Genomic DNA, 15,670 nt, shown 5'->3' on the forward strand with positions numbered 1-15,670 from the left:
CCAGCTCCAAACGTGCCCTCTGAGGGGCCCAGGACATCACTCAGCTTCTCTGAATGGCCATGCATTTGAGAAGGGGCTCCAGGCAGCAAACTGACACCTAAATAAACTCATTGCCCAACTACCAGCAGAAGCAATAACTCACTTAAATAGTTCAGATTATTACCCCCGATGACTGGATCCCAGTGCTGGCAGGGAGGAATTTTGCTCCAGGAACAAGCATAGTTGCAAGGAATGGTTTTGGGGAGAATCCTCAAGAAAACCCTAATGAATGCTGCACATCCAGCACTGCAGCACTGCTGCCCCCAGGACCCAGATGTGCTTTGGACAGAATCTTTGCACCTGCTCTAAGGATTCATGGGAGGCACGAACCTACATCTGAAGCCCCAGGTGGGAGTAAGTGCTCTGGATTTTTGAGACTGGACAAGTCACAACAAGCACTGCTGAAATAGTCACAAATCAACCAACAAATACCCTCATGGGAGATGAGCTGATGGCAGTTTCCTCCTGCTGAGGAAGGACGGACTCCCCTAGCACGTGGTGCTGGGGAACAAAGCTCTGGCTGTGACTACCTGCTTACTGCCTATTTCTTACACAGAACCCACCAGAGCGCTGCTGGTGTGTGTGAGGCACTTACTGTTTTCATCACTGTCCAGGTGGCGATAGATGTAACCTTCCAAATAGGACTGGAATTTGGGCGATGGGGAGAAAAAGGCCAAACTGATGGCCATCAGTTCCCAGCCCCACGCCAGGCTTCGGTAGCAGGTATTATCTGTTGTCTGCCGGATCAACTGTATGTACAGCTCGTCCCGTAAGCCTTGCATGCTCCAGCACTTGGTGACCGTGACCAACGCCACGTGATTGCGGTCCATGCGAGTCTGGCGATCTCCCATGTAGCTCTGCACCAGTTTGAACATCTCACACGCCTCTTTTTTGATGGTGCGGTTGCTCGTGATGAGCATCGGCTTTTTGATAGAGCCGCCGTTCCACGACAGCATGTTGGAGATGGAGATCCTGCGGCGGAAGATGCCCTGAGTGTGCATGTTCAGGTTTTTAGAAGCCCAGTCTGCCATGCTGCTCTGGGAGATGGGCTTCCGCAGGGTGTTGTAAGAGAAATGGTATCCCATACAGCTGCCGGGCTGCCCACTGCTCTCCTGCTTGGGGTCCAACTCTATTGCTCCGGGCTGCAAAGGAGAAAAGTGTTAAAAGCAGCTTAGCTGACTCCTAGCCCTGATAGAAAAATTCACAACAGTGGGTCATGGGGCTACCAGCAACTGCAAAGCAGTGCATCTGTACAAAACATGGCTTTGTGCTGTTTGTTGCTGACAACTGCAGATCTGCGAGAGCCAGGCTGGCACATTCGCACACTGACACCATCCCCAAGGGCAGCACAAAGGGGATGGGGCAAAGAGTAACAGGGCTGCTTGTCCTAGAGCTGCTGGGAGCAGTGCAGGCAGGAGCTGGGCCGGCTCCTCACGCACCAGGCACACACCAAGCAGCCAGGTGCTCCGACTCCTCACTGCCAGCCCCCTCAGAGCTCATGTGCTCCATGTACCAGTCCACCCATCACAAGCACACAGGGCATGCAGCCAAGACAAAGGGCTTCTTTCCCCCCAGACACCGTGTGCAATCTCACATGCAGCACTTGCCCAGCCTTCTTCCCCAGCCATCTCTAAGGATAACTACATAATTAGAGCTCTGGTATCACTGATCCCAAGAAAATTACAGTTAATAACTACTTGTGAGAAAAATACACTCATTTTGCCAGTCTCGAATTCAGTTCTGGATGGAAGCAGCAGCCTGGGACACACACTGAACTCAGACACCCAGCAAGCTGATAGAGGAACCAGACTGTTTTCTTCAACCTCCCATTCCCACCTACAGCCACTAAGTGTTCAACAGCCCGCAGCGTGCGCTGCATTCTCCAAGGAGATCCCTGGCGAGAAGGAAAAAGCCAACCAAGATGATCTTGTGGTTTTTGTTTTCAAAAAGAAGACTAAGAAACAGAAATCGCGTCACCTTTTGACACAGCGAAGGCCCTCAGTGAGCCCCAAAACACGTTATTCTGACACACACACAGCAATTCCCTTCTCTGTTTGGTGCATCATGGACACACCATGCTCAGCTCTGCCCTGGCCCTGTACCAGAAGTCACACCTTCCAGCTCATCAGAGCAACTGAAACAGGCAGGGAGCTTCACTAAGTTTCCTCAAGGAAGGCCAGGGACTAACAAATAGGAGCAGATACAGAAGAGGGTGCAAATGGAGCTGCCTGCTGTGCAGAGCTGTCCGCTGCATCCCATGGGAGAGCTGCAGGCATGGGCTGCACAGCAGCAGTGATTTAACAGAGGAGAAAGCAAAGGCAGAAAGCACCAAGGCTGCACTGGACATGAGGTGATTTCAGTGGAAATTAAATCTGAAATTAAACCATGTGCCATGAGGGCCCTCCAAATCCAAACAGGAGGAAAGATGGCAAACTAAATCCTGCCGAAGTGCTGTGGTGTGGTGCTGTGGTGGAGAACAATGGCACCAGTCATGCAGGCACACAGACGGGCTCTAAAATAGCTGCTTCCAACAAAAAGATGCTGGGGACACCGTCAGCAGTTTTCTGAACACTTCAACTCAATGCTGAGGAGTGATCAGAAGAGAACAGAACGTAAGGAAACATCACAAATGGATGAGAGTGAAAAAGACAAAATGCTGTCAAGCTGCTGTGCAAATCCTGCCCCTGAATCCCATTCCCCACCAATCCTGGGCACCCCAGCTCAGACAGGATACACAAGGGCAAAGGCTACCGAAGAAGATATGAAGACCACTAAAACTGCAGGCAGTGGATCTACAGTGATGAACAAACGCCTTTTAACAGGGAACATAACTTGCACCACTGGCATTGCTGCCCCAGGGTGCTGCATGTTAACCCCTTGGGCTGACCCATCCGCATCCTTCTGAGCTTTCACACCCTGAGATTCACCTTCAAGTTCTTTGACAAAGGGCAGAACAAAGTGCAGTGGAGCTTCCTGCAAACAACAGGACAATACAAACCACAGCAGCACAGAGGACACCACAGCTGCACAGGCACACCAACCCCTCCACCACTTCCTCTCCTCCCTGCCTACAAAGCCCAGGCACTCCATGAGCTGCTTGCTGTCCTGCAGGCACACTGCTCAGTGTGCAGTACACGCACTGACCCCCGGAGCACCAGGCTCAGCACCACGACACTCCAGAGACACACGAGTTAATCTGGGGCAGACGGGGAGGTACCTGGGAGGAGCGCCGCGTGGCACCTGATGAAGCCAAGCTGGTCCGGCTGGTCACATTCTTTTCCAAAGAATCTACTTTCTCAAAAGTCCTCTTCTGCCGCACTGTGTCCTGCAGAGCAGCCATGTCGCTGGGGAAGCTGCCCCTGCTCTCCAGGCCCTGTCTGTACAGAGACCTGTTACTGGCCGAGACGTCATCCCTCGAGCTCCGGTTGATGCACTTTTTCAGGTGGTCAGACTGGAATCGGACTTTGCCGCTCTCTGCGGGGATGCCGCTCTCCAGACTTTGAGCATCGAGGCTGGCTTTGCTCCCCCGGCAGGCTGCTGTCCTGCCCACCACAGCACGCATCTCAGCAATCAGCTTGTCATTCAAAGCCGTGAGCTCGCTGCTGCTGCCCACAGAGCCGGGCCGCCCCTGACCTGCGCCTTGCCTCCTTCCTTTCCTTTTTCTCAAGCTTGGAGAAGGGCCGGTTGAATAACCGGAATCCTGATGGCTTATAGCAGTTGGGTACTCTTGAGTTTGCAGGCTGTTCTGCCGACTGTGGTGGGCTTCTATGCTCTTGAGAACATTGGCTTCCAAGATCCTCCAAGACTGCTTGAAACTGTCCTTTGACGCCAGCTGACCAGGCAGTTTAGTAGAAGCATCAGCTGCTGCAGCTGCCGAGTGGGAGACTTTGAAAGACTGGTCAACGTTGACCATGTGTTTGATGTATTCTCTGCCAGCTGGGCTGTAGTCAGTGGAAGAAGGATTTCTTGCATGTTTCTTTGCAGCTTGCTGCTGCTGCACACTTGGATGCTGTAATAGTTTGGTTGGTTGCAGCTGCTTCTTTAAGCTATTGCTTGGCGACCTTGGTGGAGACATCCCACTCACGGCGATGCTCTCAGTGTCCATATCTACTGGTGGCTCGTCGTAAATTGGAGACTCTAAAGATGGCTCATCGTATATAGGTGCAGGGGAGGCGTACTTGGGGGAGGCAGGCTGAGGAGTTCCTGTCTGGCTCCTTGGAGGAGTCTGAGAAGCTGGACCATTCATCAGCACAAGGCAAAACCCGCCGTTCTCCGTCTTTTTGATTTGCATAGACTGCTTTCCTTCTCCGGTAGGTGTTTGCTTTGTGGCTCCAGGGCTCTGGGACACGGACTGAGGCTGCGCATATATGGCTGGTTTTGGAAGAGATTTCTGGCTGTTGGTCTCCGGAGCGCTCTGCAGATGAAGGGAACTGTTCGAAGAGCCCGGGACCTGCTTTAAACTGTTCACTTTGACCAACATGGCTGCTTTTGTACCTGGCAGAGGCTGCCAGTGGGTAGGAGTCTCCCTAAAGGAAGAAAGACACAAATGGAGAATTATTTAAGAATGTTATAACTGAATTATCCTCTACTTCTGCCACATACCAGAATGTTAGCGCCAAAGCACCTGGAGATTCCCCAAGCTACATGGGCTTCTCATAGTTTTTTTTTTTTTTTTTTTTCCCCTGGAGATCCCCCTTCCTGAAATAACAACACATTGCTGCTACACACGTGAGAAAAGCCCGAGTCGCCAAAAGCAGAACAAGGAGATGAAATAAGTTCTTCCTACTCCACCTGTTTGGTATCAGCAGCACCAAGACAGGAAGCAGCCTACTCTTCCAAAGGCTCATTAACTGCAACAGCAGACAGAACGACCAGCTGAAGGCCAGTAAGCTTTTCTACAGCACTCCAGCAGCTAGCAGAAAAATTACAGAACCACAAAACGGTTTGGGTTGGAAGGGACCTTAAAGAACATCCAATTCCAACCCCACATCATGGGCAGAGACATCTCCCCACTGCATTATGTTGCCCAGGGTCCCACCCAGCCTGGCTTGAGGACCTCCAGGCATGGGCCCCACTGCTTCTCAGGGCAGCCTGTGCCCATACAGTAGAGTATTTCTTCCTAACATGTAATCTAAATCTCCCTTTAGTTTAAAGCCGTTCTCCCTCCTCCTATTCATTACACTCCCTGATTAGGAGTCCCTGTCCAACTTTCTTGTTGGCCCCTGTAGGTACTGAGGCCTCAGTAAGGTCTCCCCAGAGCCTGCTGTTCTCCAGACTGAACAGCCCCAGTGCTCCCAGCACTCCAGGAGGGGTGCTGTACAAATAACCCCACGTGTTCATTTACAGACTGTCAAACAGTGATAAAAATCCTTCCAGAGAATAGTTATTTTTCTAATCTAAGTTTGTAAATCCATGTTTATCTTACAGCAAAACGTATAAGGTCTACAGGAGGTGCTATGGGATGGACGTCTCTGGTTTATGGGATGTCTGGTTGATCAGGTAGGTCCTTCCGGTACAGTCCAGACATCCACAGATCTGGTTCCCTTGGCTCCACTCAGCTCTCACGGCTTTGCAAACCTCTGCTGCCAGAGATGCTCAGTGCCTCGTGATGGTGCTCAGCATCAGCCACAACCCAGCAGGCTCCCTGCAGCCTCCCAGTCCCACAGGCAAGTTCTGCAGCGTAACATCACCCCACTGCCGGGCAGCAGCTGCACCCACTCTGTCTGAGAAGACAGAGAAAAGGCTGTGGAACCAGCCCGACATTTCAGGTCTTAAAAGGCACCGCCCTCCCCAGGAAAAGTCCCTTTGAATTCGGCCCTGTTTCCCACGCTCTGTCCACGTATCTGCCCTCAGTGTCACTGGACAGACCCCAGGGTGCACTGCCTGTGCACAGGAGGTGCTCCCAGAACTCTTCAAAGCCATTTTTCCCTATCTGACCCATAACACTTGCTCTCCACACCTCCCTGATGACCTGCCCTCCATGCCCTCTGCGCAGGCACACAGACCCACCTTCTCCACACGCTTGCCCTCCTCCCCAGCCCCACGAGGCTCATCGGGACACCCCGATCCTCTGTGATGGAGGTGGCATTCATGGGAGCCCTGCAGCCCACCACGCACTGCTCCTTGCCCGAGCATCCTTCCTACATGCACTGCTGAAAACACAGCTGTTCCTAGAAGAGCTCCTGGACCAACCTGAAGAACCAGAGCAGCAACACTTGGTATGCTTTTAAATGAGAGTTTTGACACCCACCCATCCAACAGGGAGGAGGAGCTCCCCACTCACACTGGACTGCAGAAGTGGGCAGCCCCTCACTGCCCCACGTTCTTCCCAGGGGCAGCTGACCCACCTCTCACCCAGCCTTCCCCTGAGGGAGGAATTTGAGTGTAAAAACCAAACTCACAAAATTCAGCACTGCCTGTCAATATGCTAAGCTATTCTTCACCTTCACAACAAAAGGCTGCGGAGTCCCCAGAGCTACACCTGGATAGAACAGCTTGGAGAAGAACCACCTGCACCTCCATCTAAACCATCTGTTTGGGTGAAACCTATGAAACCTCCAGAGTTGGCAGAGCTTAGCACCAGCCCACTGCTCTCACTTCCACCTGCTAAAAGGGGATGACTTCAGTGGGCCCTCTGTGTTACAGCCACACAGCACAGCCATGCAGGGGCCGCTGCTGCCCCCGGCTCACTGTGACTGTGGGTTGGGTGTTAGGACAGGATCAGACAGCCCATGTTTGCCCATTCCTGAAGTGTCCCTTGCTCAGCTCCACTGGGACATCCCATGGGGACAGTGCAGCCATGCTACTCCAGCTAGACCATGGCCACCATGCTCCCACAGACCAGGAGCTTTGTAAGGGAAGATACTGGAGAAGTGAAATCCTTAAATGCGTGCCATATGAGAGGTTACCAGTTCGATTTCAGACACAATGTGTCACCTCCAACCTCTCTGACAGCATTAAGAGGCATGACTGTGGAGAGGACGAGGCTTTTCCAAAAAGGCTTTTTCATCACCATGAAAGAGTTCTTGGTTGCCCCAACCTCACCCTCAGACGCCAAGAAAATGAAGCAGAGGGGAACTGGGACTTCCTGATTTCCCAGCACGGAGAAAGGCTCAGCCTTGTTCTGCTGAGCTGCAGAAGGCCTGATGGGAAGAGGAGCCAGCAGTGGAGTGCTAGCACAGCCTGCTCTTAAGCCACCAGCATGAGACTTAGCTGTGTCCCCTGAGACGCTTCCTTCGAGGAATGCTTTCAAGCAGCTCCAATAAAAACACCACAGCCTGGCTCTGGCTTTCCCAGCCCGCACCCAACTGCAGCAGCTCTTACCAGCCTCCAGCTTGCTCCTGGACTGCCCATTGTTTGCTCTTCCCTCCCAGCAGTCTGCAGAAGAGGTCCCACTCCTCAGCTCTGCCCTTTTCAGCAGTCATTTTCCTGGTGCTTTCAGAAAGGCAAATGAAGAGGGATGCTGCACCCAGCAGCACTGCTGCTGCTGCCCACAGTGTCCATGCTGGATGTGGGGATGGAGAATGGCACAGATCCACCCAGATCCACCTCTGCAGACACGTGCAAGACCCCGTGCACAGGTCCTGCCCAAAGGCCAGCAGCATAAATGTGCACAGAAACAAGCCCGTATCAGCAAACATGGAAGTGTTTTTTTTATCAAAGCATCATAGAATGGTTTGGATTGTAAGGGACCTTTAAGATCACCTATTTCCAGCCCCCTGCTATAGTCAGGGACACCTCCTCCAGCCCAGGTTGCTCACAGCCCATCCAGCCTGGCCGTCAGTGCTTCCAGGGAGGAAGCATCCACAACCTCACAGGGCAACCTGTTCCAGTGCCTTGGCACCCTCACAGTAAAGAATTCCTTCCTGATATGTAGTCTAAGTCAACTACATATAAATATCCATTTCCCCTTGTCCTGTCACTACACGCCCTCATAAGAAGTCCCTCCCCAGCTTCCCTCTAGGCCCCTTCAGGTACTGGAAGGCTGCTATAAGGTCTCCTCAAAGCCTTCTCTTTTCCAGGTGCAGAGCCCCAGCTCTCTCAGCCTGTCCTCACAGAGGAGGTGCTCCAGCCCTCTGATCATCTCTGTGCCTTCCTCTGGACCTGCTCCCACAGCTCCAAGTCCTTCTTGTGTCAGGGGCTCCAGAACTGGGCGCAGTGCTCCAGGTGGGGTCTCAGGAGAGCAGAGCAGAGGGGCTGCACCTCCCTCAACCTGCTGGCCACACTTGTCTGGATGCAACCCAGGACAGATCGGCCTTCCAGGCAACGATCACACATTGCTGGCTCATGTTGAATCTATTATCAGCCTCACCCCCAAATCCTCCTCAGAGCTGCTCTCAAGCCAGTCTCTGCCCAACCTGTATCTGTGCTTGGGATTGCCCCAGCCCAGGTGCATGGCCTTGCACTTGGCTTTGTTGAACTTCATGAGGTTGGCACAGGCCCACCTCTAAGTTCTTTTATGAAGATCTCAGCACTGGCATTACTTATGCTGGGGACTTGAGAGACACAGGCCTCTGATGAGGTACAGCAGAGACATAAAGAGGCTGGGGGACCCTCACAGCCACCTCCATCGGCCTCACTCACTCCTGTGTCACATGTCCTCTCTGACCCTTCTCCCACTCCCCCTGTTAGCACGGTAAGCCTGAGTGCAGCCTGTCCCCACTGCTGGCCACGTGCCCTGTGTCTGATCCCAGCTCTCTCCCCTGTGCCATAAGGAGCTCTGGCAAAACCCTGCACATGGTGGGCGGCTCACCAGACACTTCCAGAACGTTGCTGGCTGCTCTCAGACCCAGGCTGGTCTCAGGCTGTGCAAGGGAACACTTTCAGAGCTTGGATATTGGAGATGCATAATAAAAGCAGAGCAAGAGCAGAGAGCAGATACACCACCCAGCCAGGATGGGGTTCCTGGGTCCACCACCTCCTTCTGGGATCTCCCACCAAACTCAGTTTCTCAGAGCAGCCATTTCTCCAGCAGCACCCTTTTCAAGGTACAGGGAGCCATTTTCCCACAGTGACAGCAGCAAGTGAAAGCAGCTGCCATTTTCACAGGGAGGTCAGCCTCCCAACTGCCTGCACAGTACTGGGCTTATCTCCAGAGAATCTGCTCTGAGCTCGTGTGATGGGAGGGCAGGAAAAGCAGCAGGGCACGTAGGAGGAGGGACCAGCCACCAGCAGCGTGCACCGGCGTGGGAGCATCCCTGTTCCACTTGAGGTTGTGGAGAGCAGTGCCCAGATTTAGCAGCACTGGTAAGAGGCACGAGGGGAAGGCAGGGCACAACAGGCTGCTAAAAGAATAGAAAAACCCTCAACCGCAAAGTATTACTGAAAAAAAAGGACCAGATCCCTTCCCCCAGCTCTCCATAGTAAGAGGCCCCTCTTGGGTATCCAGGCTCCTCCAGCCTCTCCATCTATCATGGGATGACAAACATAAAGGGAAGAAAAACAAATGGTCCATGCTGCCGTTAGAGACATAAATGAAATGGTCTCGGGTGCAGGTACCTATAAAGATGTCAAATGCTACTAAGAACACTCAACATAGTTGCCTTCTGTTTATACAGCTGTATTCCTGCCGAAGGAAGAAAGGACATGCTCGTGTTTGTCTTTGGAGAAAAATGCAGACAGCAGAGCTGACAAGCTTTTGCTGCTGCTAGTCCAGACACCTCACCGAGGGTACCAGAACCCACCTGGGAGCCTTTGCTTTGGGTTCAGCTCCTCACTCACCATTCTGTAAGCTAGAAAAACACAAGAAGTCTCTCCTAAGCTGTCAGATTTGGGTAGGGCAAGTGTTTTCCATGCCAAAACAAGGCATGCTAATGCTTGCTTGCAAATAGCAGTGTCTACATGTGATGGCTGTGCAGGGAAACAACACTTGATCTCCTTCCACAAAAACATCTGTAAGCAGCTGCCACTGGCTTAATAGTGCAGAGATCTGGAAAAGTGACACAAGACCAAGCAGACTGTCAGCTCCCAAACAAGCTGAGCACCTTCCTCAGCACTGGCCCTTCAGCAGGAGGCACTGCAGGGTCAAAGTCACAGGCTCTTTCTTGTGCATCAGCAGGTCTTCAGTGAACACACAGGCACCTTGCATGGAGCAGCAGGCAAGGGATGAACCTGAGCTCACAGCTCTCCAGAGCAGATATTCTCCAGAATTGCCACCCTACAAGGTTTTCAACATTTTGGCTTTCTCATCGCTCCTCTCCAGCACCACATACGCAGTGATGTGACCTCGATCCCAAAAGCAAGTTGTGAAAGATGCCTGGCCTGATGCATCACCCTGTCCAAATGCTGCAGGAGGAAAGTAGGGACAAGGGGTGAGAGGAGTGCCGGGCTCACCCAGCACTACACCAGGCCTTGGTGAATCACTTCTCCTGAGTGTGACTCAGCAGCACCCACTGCACAGCCTTCCCCACTGCTTGCACCACGTTCTCGACAGGAGGACGATGCAGACAGGGCACGGAGGAGGCAGGGCAATGAGAGGCCATCCCGGCACTGACCAGGGAGGGAATGCTTTTGTGCAGCTCAAGCTGGCAAAGTTTCAATATGAAAAAATCTTGATTGTTGTCAGACTGGTTTGAGTGCAAGAAAATCTCTCAGCCAAACCAAATAGCATCCCGTTATTGTTCTTTCATTGCAGGATTGATACAAGAAAGTAGCTGAGCTCCATCCCCTGCAGACCACTGTGTCTTGGCTACTCACAGCTTGGCCAGGGTGGAGGGGGCTGCAGTGGACAGAGCACAGCTACTTGCTTGTACCAGCAGGGACGGGAAAAAGCAAAGCAGCCCACCCGTGTCCCTGGCCAGCCCAGCAAACCTGACCAGGTGCCATCACCACATCCCACAGAGCTCCCATCACAGCAGTGAGCAGCCTTGCCTGTCCCCTCTCGTCCTGCTGGGTACGAAGGGCTGCAGAGCAGCAATCATCTTTTGATCTGTATTTTTATGGCACTCCACAAAAATGTGGATGCTCAAGTGTTACTGCAGCAGTGGAAGGGGATGGCTTTATTCAGGACAAGGAGGGCAGTTGAGTGCCACCTGGCAGTGCTTTGCCCAGCACTGCACCCTCCTGGGCACAGGCTGCACATCGGTGCCTGCCCAGAGACCTGTAAATATAAACCAAAGCTCTCCTACCTGCCCGTGTCCGGCCTCTTGTCGGTGGCACAGTCCCCTTTGCTCCTCTCCATCTCCTGCAGCAGGGCTGTGGGGATGGGGGTGCTCCTGCCTTCGCTGCCGCTGCTGCCCCGGTGCTGCCGGCCCCGGCAGTCAGGCTGGGAGCTGTGCTTCATGGCCTGGAGCTGTGCCAGGGGCACGATGTCGCAGCCCTGGGGCCGGTGCCACACCGTCTGCCGCGTGATGGCATTGTAATAGTAGAAGCGGTTGTTGTTGTGGTCGAAGAGCTCCCACCACTGCTTCTGGTCCGACTGGCGCACCTTCAGGTTGGGGGGGGGCTCCCAGCCGCACTCCCCGGTGGTCAGGTTGACGTACATCCGCTCCTGGGAGCGGGGCTCAATGATCTCCACCCAGTCCGAGCTGTGGGGAACAAGAGCCACGTTAGTGTGGGCAAGGAGGGGGGTGGGCAGTGAGGGCATGGGGAGCAGCGCTCACCACACTGGTAAAACAAACCCAGCCCTGGTGAGACCATGGGAGCTCAAAGGATAAACGCGGAGCGACACAGACAGAGTTTGTGGAGTCTGGCCTTCTTTCCCCTAATTGACTTTAAGGGCTGCAGCCCCTGTGCCACAGCTCAGGGGTGGGAAGCACACAGAACAGCCATCCCTAAACAGCCCAATGGAACCGATGGGAGCAGAAGGAATGAATCAATGACTGCTGATATTGAGGGCACTGCAAACTGCAGAGGGGTGTTATCCATAACAACAGCATCAAAGAGGAAAAGGAGGGCAGCAGAAGAGCCCGGCGGTGCTGGCAGGAGAAATCCCAGGAGACAGCAGCGAAGACAGGATAAGGAAATGGAAAAGCCGGGCTGATGGGCAGCCAGAGTGCCTGAAACCATCGAGCTGTGACAGAGCTCAGCTGGGCACAGCCAGAGGGGGACTCAGAAGGGGACTGAGACCCACACTTGTGGGCAGCTAATGGCAGGAGCTGCTGGGAGCTGTGGGCCCAGCATGCCACTGCTGAGAGAGGAAGGCAGCATGGAGCAGCACAGCACAGCCACGGCACTGCAGGAACACGGCTCAGGCAGAGGTGGTGGGAGGAGGGAGGCGGTCACACAGTGTTGGCTCGGCAGACAGAAAGCGCCCTGCGGGACACGGCGGAGCGATGGAGCTGTAACGTTCGAGAGCACGAAGGCTGGGGTCTGTTTTGCCAGCAAGAGGATTAGCAAAGATGTGAGGCGCCGACCAGCCCTACCAGCACTGCTGCTCCTCGGGAGGGAGGAGAGGTCAGCTATTTTCTGTTAAGTGCAAGCTATTGAAAATAACGAATTCTTCTCATGGCACTCGGCCATGACCGAGTGTGTGTTGCTAACTATAGTCTTCCGTTTTAACAAGCCCACATTTATCTCTGCGTGCAAAGACACGTAAGTGGACGCCTTTAGTGGGTGACCTCTTTGCTCGCCTTACATTTGGGGCTGAGGATTACCGAGTTGGAGCTTAATGAGGCAAAAATCTGCACAGAACACATTGAAATGCTGGTACAATCACAATCACACGTAAAGGAAGAGAAGGAAAGGCAAGGAGCACATTCCTGGAGCAGGGCCAGCACCGGGCTGCCACACAAGTCTGGAACATAACATCAGGAACTCTGGAAAGACGTGATAAAGACAGGATTGGAGATAAAGTCATAACTTGGACAGAGAAATGGATTCAGACTCCCCACCACGAGAAGAAGTTTCTCCGGAACCATCCGAATGAGGCCTTGTCGCTGCCCACCCCACGGCAGACCCTGGACGCAGCGCAGGTTGGGTCCCCGTGCCCCACTCCCAGCCCCCGCTGCCACCGCACAGCAGCACCACTGCTGTCAGGCCGGTGGGAACGCTGTGTGGCTTCGGTCCACTCCGCTTCCAGTGGGACAGAACGCCTTTGGCTGCAGCATTCCCCACCAACCGACCCCGGTTCGAGGTGCTGCTCGGAGCCAGAGCGCCCATCTGGGCAGCAGAGCTCAGACTTCAACAGAAAGGAGGAATTTCAACAAAATCCCCACTTGCTTCCAAAAACAAAAACACATTCCCAGCGTGCATCCTCCTTTATTGTCTGAGAGTTTCAGAAGCTTCCTTTGTATCCTAAGTAAATACACAAATACTTTCCAAGCCTCTGAGTTTGCAAATAGGCCCCAGCTTCAGCCTTTCGCTCAGGCTCCAAAGGCACTCACACGCAGACCTGCTGGTGGGCCGTGGGGCTGCCATGGGGGCTGAGGTCCCGGGTGCAGCACCAGCCCCACGAGCCAGTCGTGCGAGGAGCAGCAGGGAGCACGTTGTGCACAACTGTAGTGCTGTGCAGGTCGGTGCTCAGCCAAAGGCTCAGGCAGCCCTGACAGACCTTGTTTGTACGGAGTGCTGCACAAACAGCAGGTAAAAGGCCAAGGTGCGGCTCCGTCCCGCCTGCCCCTGGGACAGGCATGATTTATATCTGCAAACTTTGCTCCTTCAGAAACAAAGAGGTGAGCCTGGGTTTGTCCTGCTTGCAGCTCCTGCCGGGGCCTTGGTTGGCAAAGGAAGCTAAGGAAGATAATAAATAATAAATAACAATCCTAACTAAAAGGCTATTTCAGCCTGAAAGAACGTAGCATGGCTCCTACAGCCCAGCCCACGCAGCTGTACTGTATACAGAACTGCAGGGGGCCTAATGCCCCCCAGCTTTATCGGTAAGCCAAAGCAAAGAAAGCACAAAGCTCTCCAAGGATCAGAACACTCCAGGCCTGCCCTGAAGCCTGGATGCTGGACATCCTATCCCTGGGGCTTCTGCCACAGCAGGGCTCCTCAGGGTGCACCTACAGGCCTGACTCATGCGAACAAGAAGCCACTGCAAGCATGTGAAAGGAGCAGCGACAGAGCAATACAAACCCATGTGAGCACCAGGTGTGCTGCTCACATCCCCTGAGTCAGCCTTCTCACAACGACTATAACACTAATGTGAGTCCAGGAGAGAATAAATTTAAAATTCTGTTTTAAATAAACGGAAGTGTCCAGAAATGGAAGGGAGCAGCACCTGGAGGGGGAAAAATATCACCTGAAGGAACAGGGAAGAAACCCCAAGAAACCAAACAACCACTGCTTCACAAGGCAGCTGACTTTCTTGCCACCACTGCCCAAGTCACTTAGGCCCCTGCATGAAGCCCTCCCTCCAACCACCAGCTCCAGGTCCAGCTCTTTCATCCTCTGGTGACAGCCCAGCCCCATGGAGAACCATGGGAACTCATCGTTTCAGGGCACCCTGAGCTGCAAGGACATCGTTCTGCAGGGTGTCAAGGAGAGGTCTCATGCCTTGATCTCCCATTTCACTTCCACGTTCTGCTATTTCTGCTCCTGTGTGCCCCACGCCAGGCCCTACCTCATTCCCACAGTTCCCTTCTTTAAGGTAGAGCCCAGTCCTTCATGGCCTAATATTGACTCCATACTGAGTGGGGTCCTGACGACGGATGGCCTCAAAGAGCCTCCAGCAGATTTAAACATGGTCCCACAACAATGAGAAGCACCTGTGAAATTACACTCCTTGTCAGCACTCTCAGAAATATGGTCTGAACTCAGGGTGGTGCTAAGTGGAGTCAGGGTTTGATGCTGATGATCCGTGCGGGTCCCTTCCTGCTCAAGCTGCTCTGTGACAAAGACTCCAGGGAACCTCAGTGTGCGTACAGTCAGCGTATGGCCACACAGCTAACAGCACGAAAGGAGGCTGCGCTCAAAGGACGGCGTACATGTCTGCAGGTGAATGAAGAGCTCCAGGAGCCGTGGGACAGCGCGAACACTGCAAGTGTGAAGGGAAGCACCAGCATCACCTCCACACCTTACACAGAGGTGCTGCTCCCAGCCCTCGCACAAGAACTGCAGCTCACAGCAGGGCTGCTTGCAGCCCCACACCAGGCAGATCCCACCACCAGCGCTAATCTACTAGAGGGCGATTGCAGTCACTCCTACTTTTTTCCAGTGACATTTCAGTAGCTACTCTCATTTCCTCCTAACATGGCTCAGAAACTGAGAAGCTCTGCGGTCCCCAGGGCCCTCCGGGACAAAATGAATCACTGCTGGCACCAGGGGCACCGCCAACTGCCCCAGCAGTTCCCATCCCAGGAAGAAGCAAGACATGGAACGGCCCCACTGCCCCACAATGGGATGCAGCCAGAGCCCATGGAGGCAGGGATGTGGTACATGAAGCCTGGGATGGCTCACTGCAGTGGCACAGCCCAGGTTTCTTTGTGCCCCACAGCTCTAGTGCTGGCAGCAGGAAAGGTTTGTCCTCAGGATGCCTTCGCTCCAGATCACTTAATCGCTGCTGGCAGGAAGTGTGACCAGGGCCCAGGAGGGGGAGCAGGGCACTGTGCAGCCCCAGAGAGCCCCCAGCAGCTGAGCAGGGTGTGGGGGCCGTGCTGGAGTTGCTGGCCATGCTGCTCCTGACACAGGAACCCCATGGGCTGCAGAGTGCCTGACTGACATCAGCACTGTGCCCTTGCCCCTGCAAAGGGTG

General features: G+C 53.7%; 1 protein-coding gene across 3 annotated transcripts in view; it reads right to left on the reverse strand.

The window, feature by feature from the left end:
- LOC116236834 (rho GTPase-activating protein 39-like) overlaps positions 1–15,670 on the reverse strand; it is a 42,340-nt gene that overhangs the window by 10,741 nt on the left and 15,929 nt on the right. For all 3 annotated transcript variants that reach the window (XM_031605651.2, XM_090151908.1, XM_090151909.1), the window contains exons 2-4: positions 11,166–11,564; positions 3,257–4,565; positions 635–1,181 (exon numbers count right to left, since the gene is read on the reverse strand). In XM_031605651.2, the coding sequence (XP_031461511.2) occupies positions 635–1,181; positions 3,257–4,565; positions 11,166–11,564 (2,255 nt within the window). The remainder of the gene's footprint in view (positions 1–634; positions 1,182–3,256; positions 4,566–11,165; positions 11,565–15,670) is intronic.

Source organism: Phasianus colchicus, chromosome 17 (assembly GCF_987193195.1).
Source record: "Phasianus colchicus chromosome 17, bPhaCol1.hap1.1, whole genome shotgun sequence".
NCBI classification, from domain to species: Eukaryota; Metazoa; Chordata; class Aves; order Galliformes; family Phasianidae; genus Phasianus; species Phasianus colchicus.